At 51.5% G+C, this 21,084-nt stretch overlaps 2 protein-coding genes across 3 annotated transcripts; both read right to left on the bottom strand.

The window, feature by feature from the left end:
• Positions 1–2,775: 2,775 nt before the first annotated feature.
• Positions 2,776–6,378, bottom strand: NEU3 (neuraminidase 3). 2 transcript variants are annotated; one of them, XM_065649612.1, is made up of 4 exons: positions 6,324–6,378; positions 5,060–5,103; positions 4,723–4,959; positions 2,776–4,286 (listed from the first exon to the last, which is right to left on the bottom strand). In XM_065649612.1, exons 2-4 carry the CDS (start codon positions 5,084–5,086, stop codon positions 3,333–3,335), a joined length of 1,218 nt encoding a protein of 405 aa, XP_065505684.1. In that variant the 5' UTR covers positions 5,087–5,103; positions 6,324–6,378; the 3' UTR covers positions 2,776–3,332. The 2 variants fall into 2 exon arrangements, with proteins under 2 accessions (XP_065505684.1, XP_065505674.1); XM_065649602.1 differs by having other exon boundaries at positions 4,723–4,962.
• A 92-nt stretch (positions 6,379–6,470) lies between these two features.
• Positions 6,471–17,927, bottom strand: SPCS2 (signal peptidase complex subunit 2). Its single transcript, XM_065652115.1, has 5 exons — positions 17,844–17,927; positions 10,123–10,206; positions 9,601–9,761; positions 8,213–8,347; positions 6,471–7,256 (listed from the first exon to the last, which is right to left on the bottom strand). Exons 1-5 carry the CDS (start codon positions 17,880–17,882, stop codon positions 7,070–7,072), a joined length of 606 nt encoding a protein of 201 aa, XP_065508187.1. The 5' UTR covers positions 17,883–17,927; the 3' UTR covers positions 6,471–7,069.
• Between the last annotated feature and the right edge of the window lie 3,157 nt (positions 17,928–21,084).

Here is a 21,084-nt window from a genome sequence, read left to right on the forward strand (position 1 = left end):
CTGTCCCCGGCCTGTCCCCACCCTCCCTGTCCTCATCCTGCCTGTCCCCGTCTTGGCTGTCCCCGGCCTGTCCCCAACATCCGTGTCCTCATCGTCCTTGTCCCCATCCTGTCCACCCCCTTCCCATCCTGTCCCTGTGTCCACATCGTCCTTGTCCCCATCCCGTCCACCTCCATCCCACCCTGTCCCCATGTCCTCATCGCCCTTGTCCCCATCCTGTCCACCCCCATCCCATCTTGTCCCCGTGTCCTCATCGTCCTTGTCCCCATCCTGTCCACCTCCATCCCATCCTGTCCCAAACATCCGTGTCCTCATCACCCTTGTCACCGTCCTGTCCACCCCCATCCCACCCTGTCCCTGTGTCCTCATCGCCCTTGTCCCCATCCTGTCCACCCCCATCCCATCCTGCCCCCGTGTCCTCATCATCCTTGTCCCCATCCTGTCCACCTCCATCCCATCCTGTTCCCAACATCCATGTCCTCATTGCCACCCTGTCCACCCCCTTCCCATCCTGTCCCCATGTCCCCATTGTCCTTGTCCCCATCCTGTCCACCCCTGTCCCACCCTGTCCCCATGTTCTCATCGCCCTTGTCCCCATCCTGTCCACCCCCATCCCATCCTGTCCCCAACATCCATGTCCTCATCGTCCTTGTCCCCATCCTGTCCACCTCCATCCCATCCTGTCCCAAACATCTGTGTCCTCATCGCCCTTGTCACCGTCCTGTCCACCCCCATCCCACCCTGTCCCTGTGTCCTCATAGCCCTTGTCCCCATCCTGTCCACCTCCATCCCATCCTGTTCCCAACATCCATGTCCTCATCACCCTTGTCCCCATCCTGTCCACCCCCATCCCATCCTGTCCCCGTGTCCTCATCACCCTTGTCCCCATCCTGTCCACCCCCGTCCCATCCTGTCCCCGTGTCCTCACCGCCCTTGTCCCCGTCCTGTCCACCCCCATCCCATCCTGTCCCCACCCTCCCTGTCCCTAATTCCATGCTGTCCCCCTCCTGCCTGTCCCTATCCTGCCCAACTGTCTTGCTTCTCCCTGTCTTCATCTCATCCTGTCCCCATCCCACCCCCTCCTGCCTGTCCCCATCCTCCCTGTCACCCTCTTGGCTGTCACCATCCTGCCCCAGCCTCCATGTCCTCATCGCCCTTGTCCCCATCCTGTCCACCCCATCCCATCCTGTCCCACTCTTGGCTCTCCCCATCCTGCCCTGGCCTCATCCTGCCTGTTGCTGTCCTCCTGTGTGTCCCCACCCTCCTTGTCCCCATCGTGCCCTGCCCTCATCTGACTTATCCCCATCCCATCCTGTCCTCATCCTCCCTGTCCCTAATTCCATGCTGTCCCCCTCCTGCCTGTCCCCATCCTGCCCATACCTGTCTTGCCTGTCCTGGTCCCCATCTCATCCTGTCCCCATCCTCCCCAGCCCCATCCTCCTTGTCCCCATCCTGCCCACCCCCATCCCATCCCCTCCTGCCTGTCCCCATCCTCCCTGTCCCTAATTCCATGCTGTCCTCATGCCTGTCCCCACGCTACCCTGTTCCCATCCTATGTGTCCGCTGCTGCCTGTCCCCACTTTGCCCAGCAATAATCCTGTCCTGTCCCCATCCCATCCTGTTGCCATCCCATCCCATCCCGTCCCAGCGGGGTGGGGACAGTGGGTCGGGGATGTCCCACCAGGTGCCCCACCAACACTGTGGCTATTTTCACACCCTGGAAAAAAATGCAAGGACATGATGAGCCAAGGACATGATGGGTGCAAAGACATGATGGGTGCAAGGACATGATGGGTGCAAGTACATGATGAACCAAGGACATGATGGGTGCAAGGACACGGGTACAAGGACGTGATGGGTGCAAGGACACAATGGGTACAAGGACACAATGGACGCAAGGACACGATGAGCCAAGGACATGATGGGTGCAAGGACACAATGGGTGCGGGGCTTGGGGAGGACATTACTCTGAGATCCTTCATGCTCGGGATTGGGTACCACATTCCATCACTTAGCCGTGTCTCATGTCCCCATCACTCAACCATCTCCCACGTCCCTGTCACTCAACCATGTCCTTTTTCCCCATCATTCGATGTCCCCTGTGCCCGTCACCCAATCATGTCCCTGTCACTCAACCATGGCCTTTTTCCCCTTTATTCCATGGCCCACATCCCCATCACTCAACCATGTCCCCGTCACTCAACTGTGTCCTTTTCCCCCATCATTCCACATCCCATTGCTTGGCCATGTCCCATGGTCCCATCACTCAGCCATGTCCCATGTCCCCCCCACTCCATGTCACGTCCCCATCACTCAGCCATGTCCCACGTCCCCATCACTCAGCCACGTCCCACATCCCCATCACTCAGCTGTCCCACATCTCCAGCATTACATGTTGCATGTCCCCATCACTGCGCCACATCCCATGTCCCCATCACTGAGCTGTGTCCCACATCTCCATCACTCAGCCATGTCCCAAATCCCCATCACCCCATGTCCCACGTCCCCATCACTCAGCCACGTCCCGTGTCCCACTAAACCACTTCTGCTTTGCCCGCAAGACCAGGCAGGGACATTTCGGTTGTCCCCAGCGCTACTGGTAAGACATCGATCCCAGGAATGACATTCCCCCCCACCCCCCAAAAAAAAACCCTGTAACCCCATGATCTTGGGGGAGGTTTCTTCTTTTCCAGGTGCTGCGTGATGAAGATGCAGTGGTGGGAGGGAGCGGGAGGTGACGATGCTCCCAATATTGGCTGGATTTCACCCATTTTTGGGACAACTTTATTTGGCACCAGCACGGGGACATGTGGTCGCTGTCACTGTTGGGATGCCACAATCTGTCCCCTACAGAGCAGAATTAAAAAACCCTCAAGATTTGAGTGATTTTCCCCATGAGAATATGGGGCAAAACTCGGCCTGAACCAGGAAAGTGAAGAAAACAGGATTAAAAAAATGGTAAAAAAGCAGATTCTTTGCCACATGGCAGCGAGACAGAAACCACCGATATTTTTAACTAAACCACCACTTTTGGGTATTTTCCCACAGGGGACCGGCTGGTCTCGGTGGCACCTTTTGCTTTTTTGCTGCCACCAGGTGAAAAATGCCAATTTTTGGCGAAGTGGCGGCGTTTCGGGCGCCGCGTCAGCAGATCCTTCACTCTGCCCAGGATACCAACATCATCTATCTGCTGGGTGATTAAAAAGCCAAGCGCTAATTAAATAAAACGTGTGACGCTGAGCCTTCTGCGCATCCCAAAGGTCCCCGGTGAGGTGTGGGTGTCACCGGCTGCTGGTAATCGGGACTGACCCCCCATCTAAAATCGGTCCATTTTAAAAAGCCTTGAGGTTCCGCTCGCCGCGGTCGGAGGCGTCCAGGCCGAAGAGGCAGAAGGCGATTTCCTCGCAGGCGCTGCTGGCGCCGCACTCGAACAAGCAGCCGAAACCGCCGCCGGGACAGACGGCCAGGTCGGAATAACCCGCCGGCCCCGGGCGCAGCACCCGCGGGCGCCCCCAACCCGCCCCGTCCAGCGGCGAGGGGTTGAGGTAGACGCCCAAATCGCTCCGGCGGTGCCGGTCGGTGGGATGGGAGTACAGTAACCAAGTGGGGGTGTCGCCGGCGGGCGCGGGGAAGCTCACCACGCTGCCCTGGCACCCCCGCGGCGGTTCCCCCAGCTCCTTGCACCGCGCCGAGCGCCCGAACCGCAGCCCGCGGTCGGTGCTGAACGCCACGGCCCGGCAGCCGCGCGCCGCCCGGGCGTTGCAGTAGAGCACGGGCCGCTGGGCATCGTCCCCGATTATTTCAGCGACTTGGCACTCGCCCGTCTCGCCGCCGGCGACCAGGTCGCCCTTGTGCCAGCTGCGCCCGCCGTCGTCGCTGTAGAAGACGAGGGCGTGCTGGCGGGTGCAGCACGGCAGCGGCACGGCCCCGCACAAGCGTCGGTGCACGTAGTAGGCGTACGCCGGCACCACCAGGCGCCCCGAGGCCAGCTGGACGCCGTGGCCCGGCCCCACGGCGAAGGTGGCCCATCGGGACAGGTCGTGGCCGATGGCCTGGTCCGTCACGTCCCGCAGCGCGGTCCAGGCGCGGCCGCCGTCGGCGCTGGTGGAATAGCAGAGGCGGGCGGCGCTGCAGCCCCTCCAGATTTGGCGCCGCTCCGTCTTGCCCCGCTCGACGCAGATGCAGAAGAGGAAGATGACGCCGCTCGTCGCGTCGTAAAGGGGACAGGGGTTCATGGTGCGGCGGCCGGGCAGCACCAGCGCCGACAGCTCCTCCAGCGGACCCCACTGCCGGCGAGGAGGAAAACGGGCTCAGCAACGGGATGAACCAGTGTCACGGAATCACAGGACGGTTTGGGTTGAAGGACCTTCCCAGCCCCCCCAGCGCCCCCCCGGCCATGAGCAGGGACATCTGCACCAGCTCAGGTTGCTCAGAGCCCCGTCCAGCCTGGCCTGGGATGTCTCCAGGGATGGTTCAGCCACCACCTCTCTGGCCAACCTGGGCCAGGCTCTCACCACCCTCAGGGACAACAATTTCTTCCCCATGTCCGGCCTGAATCTCCCTCCTTTAGTTTCAAACCATCACCCCTTGTCCTATCACAACAGGCCCTGCTCAAAAGTCTGTCCCCAAAGTCCGTGTGTGTCGCCGAACCCCGAAACCCCCCGGCATCGCTCCCGGGGATGGAGGTCGCAGCTTGTTCCTCCAGCCCAGTTGTTTTTCTACCTTGACCGAGGAGCCGTCCCGGCAGCCCCGGCGCAGCACCAGGAACTTGGCGTCCTCGTCCCTGGCCGAGGAGCGTTTCTCGGCAAAGGCCAGGAAGGTGGCGGTGGGGGGGACGTAGAGCAGAGCCGGGATGCGGTAGGTGACCCCGCTCCCCTGCCGGAACAGCGTCTCGCCAGGGAAGCCGAGCGGAGGTCCCGGTGGTGATGGGCACGGGGGGGTCTCTCCACCACCCCCCTGCTGCTGGCAGGGTGGCACGGGCAGATGGTAAAGGGTTAAATTCTGGTAAAAGGGGGGTGGCCCAGTGTCCCCCAGGGTGCGGGTAGGGATGGGGACTCACCTTCAGGCAGGTGACAGCCTGGGACATGGTGGCTTCGCTGGGGCCTGAGCAGGGTGGAATGGGGGGGGTGGGGGGTGAGAGCGGAGCCCCTCAAAGGGGTCACCCCACATCCCCCCCAGGCTGTTCCCAAGGGCTCTGCACTGCCCGGGACCCCCATCTCCCCCCGGCTTTAACACCCTCGGTGTCCCCAGCCCAGAGTCCCCGCAGCCATGCACCCCCCAGGCCCCGATCCCCCCATGCACCCCCATTCCCCATGTGCCCCCAATGTCCCCCTGCATTCCCCCCATACAGCCCCAACGCCCAAATCCCCTCCTGCATCGCCCCCCCATGCACCCCCCACTCCCAATGCACCCCCAGGCCCCAATCCCCCCATGCACTCCCCCCATTCCCTATGCACCCCCAATCCCCCCCTGCACCCCCATAGCCCAACTCCCCTATACCCCTGTGTGCACCGAACCTCCTGTGCTCCCCCCATGCCGGACCCCCCTGCACCCCCATAGCTCAACTCCAGGCACTCACCAACCCCCCCCATGCCCGAACACCCTCTGCACCCCCGTAGCCAAATCCCTGCATGCACTGACCCCCACCCCGTGCCCCCCCATGCCCACAAACCTCCTGCACCCCCAAAACCTGACTCCCTGCACGCACTGAGGCCCCCATGCCCCCACCATGCTCGAACCCCCCTTGCACCCCCAAATCCCAACTCCCTGCCCACACTGACCACCCCCGTGCCCCAAAACCTACTGCACCCCCACAGCCCAACTCCCCTACACCCCTGCACGCACCGACCCCCCCCATACCCCAATCCCTCCTTGCACCCCCCACTGCACCCCCATAGCCCGACTACCTGCACACACCGACCCCCCCGTGCCCCAAAACCTCCTGCACCCCCAAAACCCGACTCCTTGCATGCACCGATCAATGCCCCCCCGTGCCCTAACTCTCCTTGCACCCCCAAAACCCGACTCCCCGCACTCCCCCGTGCCCAAAAACCTCCTGCACCCCCAAAACCCGACTCTGTGCACTCACCGACCCCCCCCATGCCCAAAAACCTCCTGCACCCCCAAAACCCAACTCCCTGAACTCACCGACCCCTCCCCGTGCCCCAAAACCTCTTGCACCCCCAAAACCCGACTCCGTGCACACGCCGACCCCCCCGCCATGCCCAGACCCCCCCGTTCCCCTCTCCCCTGACCCCCCCACAGCCCCATCCCCTTCCCACCCCCCCCCCCGTACCCCGATTTCCCCCCGTTTCCCCGCGCACCCCCCCGCTCCAGCCGCCTCCGCCGCTCCGGGCCCGCCCCCTCCCGCCCCTTCCTGCAGTGGCGGGGGGGGGAAGCGGTTTAACGAGGATCCGCCCCCCGCCTTGAGCCCGCAAACACCCCAGAGAAACCGCAGGACACTTTTAACGTCTGTTCTTCCCTTTTATTGAAAAAAAAAAAAAAATCGATATTTTTTTTAAAAAATGCCATTTTCACAGCCGGGAAAAGCCCTTCGCTTGCCTTGGTTTTCACCTTAGAGATAAGCCGGACGTACAGAAGTAGCGTATTTGTCTTCCCCCCCTCCGCCCCATAAAAGGTTGTTTATATAAAACAATCCCTCACCCATAATTAGATAAATACAAAAATAAACAAAAAACCGTGTTTGCGAGCGGACGGTTGTTTTACAGAAGGATTTTGTCCTGAATTCCTAACGGAAAGGGGAAAAGCGACAGTGAAATGCAAATTATAAACAGCCCCCACGGAAACGAAGTAAAAAAGGAGGATTCCGGGGCAGCGTTGGTGACGAGTGTCCCCTCCTGAGTGTCCCCAAATCCTCCACGCTCCACCCGAGGGGCGGCAGAACCAGAAAAGCTTCTGAAAATCCAGGATCTGAGCTTAAAAATCCCGCTTTATCCACAACGTGATAGGATTTCAGGACAAAAACAGAGGCGATAATTCGCTTTCTGAGCCGCTTCGACTTTATTGGTGTGAATTTAGCGCGTTTCCAGGAGGCGAGCGGGGTCGGGAATCATTTGATTTTCTTCTCCAGGGCCAGAGTGTCGTGGAGCTTGGACACCTCGGGTTCATACGCCTCCATGACCAGCGTCCCGTTGGCGTCGAAGAATTTGGCGATGGATTTGGTGAACTCGGCTTCCCTCTGCTGTTTGGTTTTCCCACTGATGAAAGTCAACTTCAGGGTGTACTTGTCGTCGAACCTGCGGAGGGCAGAGAGATTTCAGAGCGGGATTTAAGCCTGGCTTATCTTTCGAGGGCCCTTCCAATCCCTAACATTCTGTGATTCTGTAATGTTAAAGCCGGTGAGGAATTGTAGAGAGACTTCAGAGCAGGACTTAAGCCTGGCTTAATGTAAAGCTGGTGAAGAATGGCAGAGAGAAAGCCTGGCTTAATGTAAAGCTGGTGAGGAAAGGTAGAAAGATTTCAGAGCAAAATTTAAGCCTGGCTTAACGTAAAGCTGGTGAGGAGCGGCAGCGAGATTTCAGAGCAGGATTTAAGCCTGGCTTAACGTAAAGCTGGTGAGGAACGGCAGTGAGATTTCAGAGCAGGATTTAAGCCTGGCTTAACATAAAGCTGGTGAGGAATGGCAGAGAGATTTCAGAGCAGGATTTAAGCCTGGCTCAACGTAAAGGTGGTGAGGAATCCTCATCTTAAATTAAGGGGAAAGCCCCCAAGAGTGGAGGTCCCCCCGCAGACACCAGCAGCTGCAACGTGCAGGCGCTAATTATAATTTAATTAAAGATTTTTATACTTTTTGTGCTTAATTTTTTCCCCCCATCATTTAAAGAGAAGCGAAACATGAAGTTCGTGGCAGAAAATCGCTTGGCACCGCTCCCGTTTCTAGATCAGGCAGGCGATTTTGAGGGAGCGAAAACAGGTTTGTAGGTAGAAAAATAAAAGGAAAATATTTAGGGGGATTCTGTGGGTGGAAATGGTGCGGGTGAGACGGGCGAGCCCATCACAGATCATCGTTAATTATAAGTAATAATATTCTGTGGCGAACTTTAATCATGACTTGCCCAGGAAGCCACAAAAATCATGACACAGTAGCTGATTCTTTGCAGAAAGCTTATGTCCCTGGTGCAGAAACAGCAATATTTTCCCCCATTTTGTTTAAGAATTAGCCTAGAAATCAGGGGTTTTTGTGAATCGATACCGTTTGAGACTGGAGGAAAGTTGCCAAACGTCATCGGGGTCCATCCCCGCTGGATCTTTTCTGTGAGCTACGAGGAAAATACTCTTTTCTTTATATGAAGTATAGATAGTCAGGATTCCCATCATCACAAAATATGTGCAAAAAAAAAAAGTTAAGGAAGCTAAGAAGTTGTATTAATAATTCAAAGTAGAAATTCGGCAGAGAAATTGCTCATTTAACCACCTCTCACGCTGTTATAATTCCAAAGGGGATGTTTGGCTGATGCCTCATGAGCTTGAGAAATTAAATTATAACTAAATAATAATTCTTAAACCTTTGCTGTCGCACAATAGCATCAATCGATGCCCGGAAGAGGCGGGGAAAACAACAACTCCTGACACAAATTTGTTCGTGAAACCACAAAGTGAAGTAGAAATCACAATAAAATCCCGTTTTTCATTATTTTGCTAAATTTTTGGTGCAACAGCTGTTGGGAGATAGTGGGAAAAACATGAGACCAAATGAGCCACACAATTCATCGCTGTGTGTTCCTCCTAAGCACAGATCAAGCAATTAATCTTTTCTTATTTTGGGAATTCTATAATTTGTAGTGCTGCAAGACAAATTATCTCAACATTTGTGCTGAAAACCAACCAGAAAAACTGTAGCCTGGAATAATAAAATCACTTGCCCACGTGGCCGTGACTGGTACAGTGACTCCCAGGCCAGCAACAAGTTTCCAGGCTCCCAGTACCATCAAAAGCACCCTCAAAATTAGGCCTGGGAGCAGCTCTTGGAAAGCTCCGCTCAACTATCACCGATATTTAGGTTGTAAAACCTCCACAGGCGTCTGTGATGAAGAGAAACTGCAGGGAAATCGGCCCAAAATGAAAAAGAACAACCCGGCTGTGCTGTAATACTGGAAATTTTAATGGTTGACTCCTAAACAGAGTTGACATTAAAAAATGTAAAGTCTGACTCGTAGCGCTGCCTTACTAAAGGCAAGAACATTCTGCTGGCAAGAATTATGTGTTTTACTCGTCACTCTCAGTACCTGAGCTGTCATACTAGGAAAGAACAGACATCTCTGTAATTATGCTAAAGGCAAAATTAAAAAAAAAAACAACTGAAACGCACAAAAAAACCCCCTAAAGCTTTCAAGGGCTGACCTTCAGTTTGAGACTAACACCCCAAAGCGGAGGAGTCTGAGATCTGGGAAATCACCTCAAGAGCAGATCAGCTGATTTAGGTTTTTTTTTTCCTCACATGAAAACTATTTAATTATCAGCTGATCTCCACATCACGGGAAGTAAAGTACCCGCAGGCCTGAAAATGGGAATACAGAGAAGGGGTTTGTGTGAGGAAAATAAAACCCTTTTGGTGTAAACCAAAATGTCTGTAAAGGATATGATACAACACAAAAGGCGAGCACGGGTTTGGATTCGGGAAAGGGGTGCAGATAATCCCAAATCAGAGCCACGATGGCGAAGAGACAGGAGATTGTGCAGATGATGAGGCGGCCGTCGATCAAACGGAAATTTTCCACGTATTTGTACTTCTCCAGGAGAACCTGCAGGAGAAACATGCAGATGGGTTTATTTGGGGGTTTTGGGACATTTTACAAACCGCTCCTGGAAAATATTTTGATAAAATAACCTTAATTATATGGGTAAAGTGAGGAAAACTTTATAAAGAATTAACATCTGTATCACACACGGCAATAATTGCTGATATTCTAAGCCCAACCTCTGCTTTAGCAACAGGAATCGCAAGAGAGAGAATCATAAAATCATTTTGGTTGGAAAAAACCTTTACGATAGAGTCCAACCGTTACGGCTTCTTTACAATCAAACCCAAAAAGTTGACAGATTTTTTAAATTAAATGTAGAAATCTAAGAAAACAAAGTGTTTCCCAAGAGGGAGGAACATACTTTTTTGGCAGAATCATCTAAGGAATTTTTGACAGCTGAACCGTCCCATTTGTCGATTTTTACCGGTTTGTCGTCGATCTTCCACTGCAACAGAAACCAAACGGTGTTAAGAGAATTTAGCACAGGTTAGTCTTTCATTTTAATATGTTTTTTTCCCTGTCACGAGCACAAAGACAGGAAACAATCCAAAAAACGTTGAACTGTTTGGTAAAACCTGACCAGAGATGGAATCTGAGGCCTGATATGCAGCTTTATTGCACCAAAAGTCACCTCAGTGCCAAAACCAACATTATTCTTGCGAATTTAAGCTTATACATCTTGTCATGAGTACTGGAAATACTTATTGAAGTGACTTTTTAGATCAGTTTTACTCTAATTTTGATTCTGCGTTTGCTGCTCCCGCTGCCATCCAGAGAAAGTATCAGTTACGATTTAATTCTTGCTTTTGAATACATTCAAGTTTTCCAGCCAAACTGTTACAAACTGAATTTTGGGGGGTTAATGAAAGCAGGAAAATTTCAAGGCACCTGCAACATGAGAAAATAAAGGCACGAACAAGAAATTAAGTTTTGGTCAGACCATTCTCCAGAACGAAACAAAAAGACTCTTCTATATTCAGATTTATATTCACCCTTCGATATTCAGATTTTTCCTCAAAAGCAGATCCTTCAACAATAATGAATCTCAGATACGTCTCAGCTTTCCAAAGGGGTTAATTTTCCTCTGAATTATATTATTTTTTGGTGACGCTATTTCTTTTAGCCACAGACACATGAGTTTGAGCCCTGTGTGTTTTAAATCGTCAATTATTTCAAACAGTTGAGTGACTCGAGCTCCAATTTTTAGCTGCCATTAGATGAAATTCTCAACTTCACGCGTATTATTTCCCTGCTCCTGACGCTCACAAGTTGGATTTATTATCTACCTGTCACAAGAGCTCATTTCCCTTCTCTGGCAGGAATGAAATAATTTTAAAATAAGATGTAAAACCTGATTTACTTGCTCCGCACTCACGCAGGGGAAATCCCGATTCTCCTCCAGGCTCCATAAATATGAATTATTAGGGGTACAATAAACATCACCGTATGTGCATATGCAGGGACTGGTTTACAAGGGACAAAAGCAACAGCCGGAAGCATTTAAAAGTCACAGAAAATTGGGAAAGAACTCTCACATTAGTGTAAGGTACAAGATATTTTACGTGGCTACTTTTTTGCAGATTAAAGTATCAAGAACTAGAAAAATCCTGATATTTTAAAGATTAAAAATATCAATTGGTAAAACATGTATAAGATGCAGCACAGGTGGATTCGCTACTGGATACGCCAAAAACTGAACCCTGAGCTCAGATATGGAAACATTCTGTTATTTTTTGTATTCATGATTCAGCTGGCAGAGCTTATTTTTGTTCTTGATAAAAATCCCTGAAAAAGCTCAATATTTATAGCTGCTCAACCCTTCCCCCTGCTGCTTTTTACAAATAATAAAGAACGTGAATGAGAAGCTTTTAATACCACGAGAAACCATTGCAGGTCAGACCAGATCTGCCTTTAAGTACAGCTGTGATTTTTATTTTTTTTTTTCCAAAAGCCACTAAACAAATCATTTTGAAGAAGGAAAAAACAGACCTGAGCAAATATGTTGAGTAAGTTTTCCACATTTCTAGGGCTAAACCAAGACAAGCCTTAGTATAAAACATGACGGCGTTCTCCTGCTCGTTCCTAAATTAGAGCAAGAATCCAAAGATGTTTGAGAAGATATCGCTCAAGTGATATTTTTGTGATATATTTTACAATTAAATATTTACTATTGGAGTTTATGCTACTGGCAACTGCATGTTTTACCTGGTATTAAAGCACAATCTCATTGTCAATCTTACTATGTGTGTTTTTAACTCCTAAAGCCTGAGGGGATAGAATCGAGGCTTCTGCTAAAAGTTCTCCTCTCAAATAAAACTAACGGCTTTCCAGATATATTTGAAGACAGAATAGTTGGAAAATACCAATGAGAAAAGCACAGGAATCAAGAAATAAATGAAAATAAAGCCTCAGGTTTTTTTATTTAAAAAAACCCCCTAAAGATTTTAAAGCCATTTTACAGGAACCCTGGAAACACAGGACTGGTAACACTTCACTTGCAGAAGGGATTTGCAGAGAGGGGAAAATCTGGATGTAAAATGAGTCGAGGCGTTGCCGTAATAATGTCTGAGAGACGCTACTGTAATAATGTATATCCAGGAAACCCGTGACAGAGCCAGAACTGAATTCTCACTTCTTGTTCTCTGTCCCAAACCTCCTGACACTGGAATTGCCAGATAACATCAGCGATATATAACTGATACTGATCTCTAATAGAACCAGCATTTTCGGTGGGGGGGATGTAAAGCCCACATAACACTTTTTTTTTTTTTTAAATAAAGCTGTTGCTGGGGAAAAAAACAACTGTCCAAACCAACAAGCGGCTTTTCAGTTCTTGTTCAGGCTTCCATGTGACTGAGGCTGTTCTGCTTCAGGACTGTAATGGTTTGATAATTCCAGGCTGGTTCGTGGCAGAAGGGACCTTATAATGGGGACACAATCATTTTGGTTGGAAAAGCTCCTCAAGATCATGGAGTCCAACTGTTCCCCCACCCCTGGAACTGCCCCTGAGAACCTCATCTCCGCATCTGTTCAACCCCTCCAGGGATGGTGACTCCACCACTGCCCTGGACAGCCTGTTCCAACGCCCAACAGCCCTTCGGGGAAGAAATTGTTCCCAAGATCCAACCTCAACCTCCCCTGATGCAACTTGACACATCTACAGTTTGGGATTTCAGCCCAGGGAAAAGCTTCAGCCCTCCTGTTACCTTGGTCATGATGCTCCCCTGAGGTTATTTCTCTAACAGGGTATAGCACCTGCTGCTACTTCTCTCCTTCCAGGCTGATGTGCAGGACCAAAGGGCTGGAGAGAGGCTGGGACGCTGCACTGGCACACGGAGGGTCAATGCCGTGGAAGAAGGAGCAGAAGGAAGCGCTCAAAGAAAACAACATCCACGAAGCACAGAAACGTATGGGCATCTATACACTGATGTCTATAAACCAGTGCAACAGTGGGTAAAACCTTTGATCGATGGCCAACTTGGAAGAGAGACGGAAATTTGGCCCTGACCACCAAGCGCTCACCCCAAAACAGAGGGGAAAGTGTCCCCAGGTCTCGGCTCTGCAGAACAGCCCTGTTTCTTCTGTGGGGGTGGGGAAGGAAGGTGACACTGCACTGGTGTCCTCTGGAGCCCGGCACATACAAATGTTGGTGAGACCCCACATGCAGCTCTGGGATCCTCAGCACAGGACACACATGGACCTGCTGGAGAGGGGCCAGAGGAGCCCCAGAAATGATGCGAGGCTGGAACAGCTCTGCTGGGAGGACAGGCTGAGAGGGTTGGGGTGTTCAGCTGGAGAAGAGAAGCTCCAGGGAAACCTTAGTGTGGCCTTTATGGACTTAAAAGGGGCCCAGAAGAAAGATGGGGACAGACTTTTGAGCAGGGCCTGTTGTGATAGGACAAGGGGTGATGGTTTTAAACTAAAGGAGGGAGATTCAGGCCAGACATGAGGAAGAAATTGTTGGCCCTGAGGGTGGTGAGAGCCTGTCCCAGGTTGGCCAGAGAGGTGGTGGCTGAACCATCCCTGGAGACATCCCAGGCCAGGCTGGACGGGGCTCTGAGCAACCTGAGCTGGTGCAGATGTCCCTGCTCATGGCAAGGGTGGCACTGTATGAGCTTTGAAGGTCCCTTCCAACCCAAACCATTCCACGATTAAATGATCCCTGGTCCTCTGGCCAGCGGATGGTATTTTTCAACCAGTTATTCATTCTCAGCACTTTGGGTGTGAGCTCTAAAGGCTTCAAAAGAAAACCTCAGAGTTAAACCCCAATGGAGGAAAAAAAAAAAAACCAACTAGTTCAAAGCAGTTTCTTAGTTTGTGTGTGATTTGACTCCTGCATTTTAAAAACCAAACGAAAGGTTAACATACTTGTCTTGAACACATCCTATGCTATGAACAGGAAGCAAATACGGTGTTCCGCAGCTAGGAAGTGGATTTGGTACCTGAAAGTGTATCTGTGTAAGAACAGGGTTTCAGAGCAAGGGCTGAAATACAGCCAGTGGTTCTCTTACTTAAAAACAAAGAACAAAAATCAGAAATGCAATATCAGAAAGCTGCAAAACCAATCAGACGCTAGAAGCACACATGGGCCCCGGCTGTTCACAACCAAGTAAAGATGCTGCCTGCAGCTGGATGGCAGCAGTGGAATGTTGTGCCATTAACTCCAAAAAAAGGGACAGAAAAACAAGTGTTTGCTTCCACAGGAGACATCTCATGATCTGAGCGCTCGCAAGGCTCGTTTATCAAGCCATCGCCTTCATTTAAATCTCTTCACAAAGCTCTTTCATAAGCGGGAGTCAAAGAAAAATCCTGCGGGAGAAATTTCAAGGTGTTTGCATCTCGGAAGAAAGACACGCCACAAACTTAACTTATTCCTTCTGCTGCTACCATCGACGCATTTACATCATGTCCAATTTTAGCCTGCAACATCTTCTTGCCTCTTTGAATATTGCTTTGAAGTTTACGGCACACTTTGGGCATTACAAACATAAATAGTCAAGCCATACAAAAAAAGATTTGTTGCGCTGCTGTCAACTATATATACTCTTCAAGGGGAAGGTTTCCACATCTAGTCTGTGTTTTTTATTGTAAGGGTGAAAAGAATGTAACCTCCTGTTCCTAAAACCTAAAATTGGAAGCTTTTCAAACACGTGACACCGCAGCCGAGCGAGGCTGGAGGAGCCTTGGGAGATGAAGTGCATCGACTCCCTCACAGCACACACCACAGGTCTCCGCCCCTCCCAAAATTCTAAAATAGCTGTGACGTTGCACAGCTCGAGCCCGGCAGCAGCGGGATTTGCAAGGGGCAGAGCTCAGGGCCATCTCGCAGCACATCGGTTCCCTCCTCTTCTCTTGAAGAGTTGTAGCGAACTCCAGCGAGTCAGCGCAGCTGCTCTCAGCTCTGATGAGCTCTGCCTCAGAGGAGGGAATTCTGGACCTCACTCTCCCCAAAATACCAGCGTTACCTGAGTGTACTCACAACCAACATCCCCTGGTCCCAAAGAGCAACTTCTGGGGCACGGGAGCGGAAGGCAGTCACAGCAGTTGATGTTCAGGAAGTGGTTTTAGTCCCAGAGTTTGCAAAACCTTTGAAGGTTTCACTCTAGTAGCAGCAGAGTGTGGTTAATAATTGAGTGTTGTGCTCAAGGGGTGAAATCTCAAGGTGTTTGAGGGGATGGCGGTAGCTGCTGCGCAGCACTGGGAATTCAAGGGGGTCCTGGTTAAGTGGGGAGAGGTCAGGAGGAGCTGTCTGATTATCACCAATGCTTAAAGAACATGAGAACGACAAAAAAATGGGACAATTAAAACACAAATCTCTCTAAACTCACTCTGATTTAACTTACTAGTTTAGTACAAAAAGATACACTGAACAAGCAACCCATCCTAAGACTTTAAGGCCCCAGTGAAACCCCCTTTTTTTTCCTGTTTAACAAAGATTTTACCAAATTATGGACCTAAGACCACAATTCTCCACATGATACCTCAGCAATACATACACACTAGTTCACGGAAATGACCCAATTTCATTTAAGTCATCCAGGGGGAAGAAATGAAGGCACCATGATCAGCACAGAGACAGAGGGAAAAGAAAACAGAACATTATCAAGTGCGTGTATGTACTTCGGGTAGAAGCCCGGATGAAACTACTCAAAGGTTTCTCACTAAAGGATTCAGCTTCTGCACCAACAGCTTATTTCCCTCATCAAAAACTCCTTTTTTATTCCAAAATAACGACCCCTCAGCACCCACCGAACGCAGCAGGAGGAGCAGGAACGCCTCGAGAGCAGAATTCGCAATATTTAACCGCAAAGTGCTGTCATTTCAAAACTGAAAGTTGAGCGTATTTGTAGAAGGCAGTCGGAAACATTTCATTAGGACGGGTTCCCCTAAAGCACTCACTCAACGACTGACTCTACAGTTCTAAAGAAAAAAATATCAAATTATTTGGGATAGTAAGGATAATCTAATCTCAAAGAGATGCAAGGAAAGGATACTCTTTAGAGATTATGAAAAATATATATATATATCTCAATGAAAATCACAGTGATTACAATTGCAGCCATTCGTATTTTGAAGCTCTGTGAAAGATGCCAAGCACACCGCTTTGAACACACCCTTCTGCAACCAGAAATACAGACACAAGTAATTCCACCTTGTGGAGAAAAATGCCTCCAGGTCTTTAGTTTCAGCTCCCAGACTGCCCAATACTGTGAAGAGCTGCACCACAAACACTTGACCATTTAAAACTGACCCAAGGTGACAGTCACTTTACAAAAAAAGCTCCTTTAAAATGGTGAGACGAGAGTGGGCTCCACCTGACACCTCTGCCATAGAACAGAATCATGTTGGTTGGAAAACACCGTCAGGATCGTGGAGTCCAACCGTAACCTAACTCTGGCATTAAACCATGTCTCTGAGAACCTCATCTAAACACCTTTTGAACCTGTCACAGAATCCCGGAATATCAGGGATTGGAAGGGACCTCGGAAGCTCATCCAGTGCAATCCCCCCGCCGGACCAGGAACACCCAGGTGAGGTTACACAGGAAGGCGTCCAGGCGGGTTGGAATGTCTGCAGAGAAGGAGACTCCACAACCTCCCTGGGCAGCCTGAGCCAGGCTCTGGCACCCTCACCATGAAGAAGTTTCTTCTCATATTTAAGTGGAACCTCCTGTGTTCCAGTTTGCACCCATTGCCCCTTGTCCTATCACTGGTTGTCACTGAGAAGAGCCTGGCTCCATCCTCCTGACACTCCCCCTTTCCATATTGATCCCCATGAAAGAGGTCACCCCTCAGTCTCCTCCAGCTCCAGAGCCCCAGCTCCTCAGCCTTTCCTCACACGGGAGATGCTCCACTCCCTGCAGCATCTTCGTGGCTGCGCTGGACTCTCTCCAGCAGTTCCCTGTCCTTCTGGAACTGAGGGGCCCAGAACTGGACACAATATTCCGATGTGGTCTCACCAGGGCAGAGTAGAGGGGCAGGAGAACCTCTCTGACCTACTGACCACCCGCCTTCTAATCCCCCCCAGGTCCCATTGGCCTTCCTGGCCACAAGGGCCCAGTGCTGGCTCATGGTCACCCTGCTGTCCCCAGGACCCCCAGGTCCCTTTCCCCTATACTGCTCTCTAATAGGTCATTCCCCAACCTATACTGGAACCTGGGGTTGTTCCTGCCCAGATGTAAGCCTCTACACTTGCCCTTGTTCTATTTCATTGATTTTTTCCCTGCCTGTCCAGATCTCTGGGTGGCAGCACAGTGGCTCCACCACTGCCCTGGGCAGCCTGTTCCAGCTCCTTCACAACCCTTCCTGTGAAGAATTTTTCCCTAATATCCAACCTCAACCTCCCCTGGCGCAACTTGAGGCCGTTTCCTCTCATCCTGTCGCTTGTTCCTCGGGAGCAGAGCCCGACCCCCCCTCCCCTCACAGCCCCACGCCTGAGGCGGGAGATGCCCCTCAGCGACGCGCTGAGGTGACCGACGCTCAAGCTCGGGGTGGCCGCGGCTCGCCCAGCTCTACGGACGCCGCTGAGGCGGTTGACGGTGCCCCTGGGAGGGGGAACCCCCCCCAGGGGGTCCCGCGATACCTTATCGAGCAACCCGCTCCTGCCGCCTTTGGCCGCCATCTTGTCCGCCGCCCTCCGCCCCCGCCGCCGCCGAGCGACCTGTTCGCTCCTGATTGGCCGGGAGCGGGCGGGCGGGAAAAGCCGCCACCCCGCCCTCCCCGCCGCGGTGCACGCTGGGAAGTGTAGTTCGCCTCACCCCGCTTCCCCCGCGTTCGTTGTTGCTATGGCGATGGGGCGGCGCGGAGGGGAGGAGAAGGAGGAGGCGGCTGTGGTGCGGGGACGGGAGAGCGGTTGGGGAGGCTCTCGGGTTGTGGGGTGAGGGGCGGGCAGCGCTGCCCGGCCGGGCTGCTTCAGGCTGGGGCCCGGGGATGGTGAGGGGGAAACGCGTGCGGGGCCGCTCTGGGCAGTGGAGGACCGTGAACTCTATGGTCGCTGAGGGGTGCGTGAGGATTTTGGGGGTGCGTGAGGATTTTGGGGGTGCGTGGTGTCGTGGGAGGTGTATGTGTGTGCGAGTGGGGTGTGGGGGTGTCCACGGCTGTCTGCGTGGGGGGTTTGTGTGGGGTTACGTGGGTGTGGGTGCAACTGGGGTGCGTGAGGGTGTTTGTGTGGGGTGGGTGTATTTGGGGTGCATGAGGGTGTTCGTGGGGGGTGTGCATCATTGTGGGTGTACGTGGGGTTATTTTCTCTTTTAAGATAACGTGAAAGGTTTTAAATTTAAATTTGCAGACCACCTGAAGGTATGAATTAGGTCCAACATTTCTAGTGTCAGACCTTAAACACACAGTTCATGACATGCCTTTCAAAGCAGGGCACATGTGGGCTGCTGTATATAGAAAGTATAAAGATAAAATCAAGTTACTAACTAATGGTTTTGGGAAAGGGACATTACCAAAGGAGAAGGAAAAAAAATGTATCTAAATTACCTAGGACTGAAGATTCAGGGTAAATTTTCACAGTCATTTATGGTCTGAAACATTTGAACAGAGATGGCTTTACTGTGTTTACAGAAATGCAGTGTATACAAACACAGAAAACATGATGCTTCTCAACAACCATTATACTGGTGGGTCTCACACGTTTTCTTTCTTACAGATTCAGTCTATTTTGGATTAGCTTGCCTCAAGTTTTAATCCTCTGTAGAGCCATACCAAAGAGTCAGAGCCTGTCTAGAGAGGGAAATCCATGAAGTTTTAAATTAACTCATGATCATTTTGGTAAGGTCAGTAAGTGGATTTTCAAATCTGCTGTGGGAAATCATCTCCCTGCTGCCTTCGAGGTTAAACACAATGAGATCTTAGTGCTCATAGCAAAACTCTACAATAGGGTGAATTGACTGGTTAGTACCTTACTAAGATTCAACCAGAACCCTCGTTAGCAAGTGCTGATGTATATTAGTAGTTGCAGACCCTTAAAATTCTCCCCGTTAGGTCACAACATTCAAATATAATGTCAAAATGTGTATCTGTGCGTGCTTATGGATACAGACTTGTCTCCGCCTGGATGTGACTAATGTAGTTCAGATACATCAACATGTCAAACGATCACATTCCAGTGACTTAAAACCAAACCCTGTTCTTTGTATTCTGCTACTGAGCTGGGCTACATCCCTTACAAAAGCTGCTTACACTTAGAGTAATAAATTCCTCAGAGAAGGGTCTTAGTAGTTTGTTAGTTAGTGAAACACCAAACAACCACTCTTGTGCTAAATCATAAATCATGGAATGTCCTGAGCTGGAAGGGACCCACAAGGATGATCCAGTCCAACTCCTGTCCCTGTGAGGGTGTTTGTGTGGGGGTACAGGGGTGTGGGTGTCTGTGGGGTGTGTGAGGGTGTTTGGGGGTACATGGGTGTGTGAGGGTGTCTGTAGCGTGTGTGAGGGTGTTCGTGTGGATGTCTGTGGGGTGTGTGGGTGTATGCGGGGTGTATGAGAGTGTATGTGGGTGTGGGGTGTGCGTCATTGTGGGTGTGTGTGAGGGTGTTTGTGGGGGTACGTGGGTGTGGGTGTCTGTGGGGTGTGTGAAGGTGTTCGTGTGCAGGTATGTGGGGTGTGTGAAGGTGTTCGTGTGCAGGTATGTGGGGTGTGTGAGGGTGTATGTGGGTGTTTGTGTGGGACGTGTGTGGGTGTGAGTGTCTGAGGGGTGTGTGAACGTGTTTGTGGGGGGTGTGCATCAATGCAGGTGTCTGGAGTGTGTGAGGGTGTTTGTGTGGGGGTACGTGGGTGTGGGTGTATGTGGGTGTTTGTGTGGGGTGTGCATAGTTGTGGGTGTATGAGGGGTGTGTGAGGGTGTTTGTGGGTGTACGTGGGGTGTGTGAAGGTGTTTGTGTGGGGGTACATGGGTGTGGGTGTCTGTGGGGTGCGTGAGGGTGTTCGTGTGGGGGTACGTGGGGTGTGTGAGGTTGTATGTGGGTGTTTGTGTGGGGTGTGTGTGGGGGTGTTTGTGATGGGGTACATGGGTGTGGGTGTATGTGGGTGTGTGAGGGTGTCTGTGGGGGTTGTGCATCATTATGGGTGTATTTGGGGTGCGTGATGGTGTTTGTGTGGGGGAACATGGGTGTAGGTGTACGTGGGGTGTGCGAGGGTGTTTATGAGGGGTGTGCATCATTGTGGGTGTATGTGGGGTGTGTGAGGTGTGTGAGGTGTGTGAGGGTGTTTATACGGGGTGTGGGTGTCTGTGGGGTGTGTTATGGTGTATGTGGGGGTACATGGGTGTGGGTGTACGTGGGGTATGTGAGGGTGTTTGTAGGGTGTTTGGGTATGGGGTGTGGGGGGGGCGTGTGAAGGTGTTTGTATGGAGATACAATGGTGTGGGTGTCTGTGAGGTGTGCGTGTCTGTGGGTGTTTGTGTGGGGTGTGCCTGGGTGCAGGTGTATGTGGGGTGTGTGAGGGTGTTTGTGCGGGGGGCGCATCATTGTGGGTGTCTGCCAGTGTGGGGAGTGGGTTTGTGGGTGTGCGTGGGGTGTGTGGGAATGGACATGGGTGTTTGTGTGCGGTGTGTGTGGGTGTCGGTGTTTTGCAGTGTTAAGGGCATGGGCTGTGCACGCCGAGGTGTGTTTAGGAGGTGTAGTGAGGAGCGTGGGGGACTTTTGAGCAGGGCCTGTTGCAATAGGACAAGGGGTGATGGTTTTAAACTAAAGCAGGGAGATTCAGGCCGGACATGAGGAAGAAATTGTTGGTCCTGAGGGTGGTGAGAGCCTGTCCCAGGTTGGCCAGAGAGGTGGTGGATGAACCATCCCTGGAGACATCGCAGGCCAGGCTGGACG

This window comes from Caloenas nicobarica, chromosome 1 (genome assembly GCF_036013445.1).
Source record: "Caloenas nicobarica isolate bCalNic1 chromosome 1, bCalNic1.hap1, whole genome shotgun sequence".
Classification (NCBI taxonomy): domain Eukaryota; kingdom Metazoa; phylum Chordata; class Aves; order Columbiformes; family Columbidae; genus Caloenas; species Caloenas nicobarica.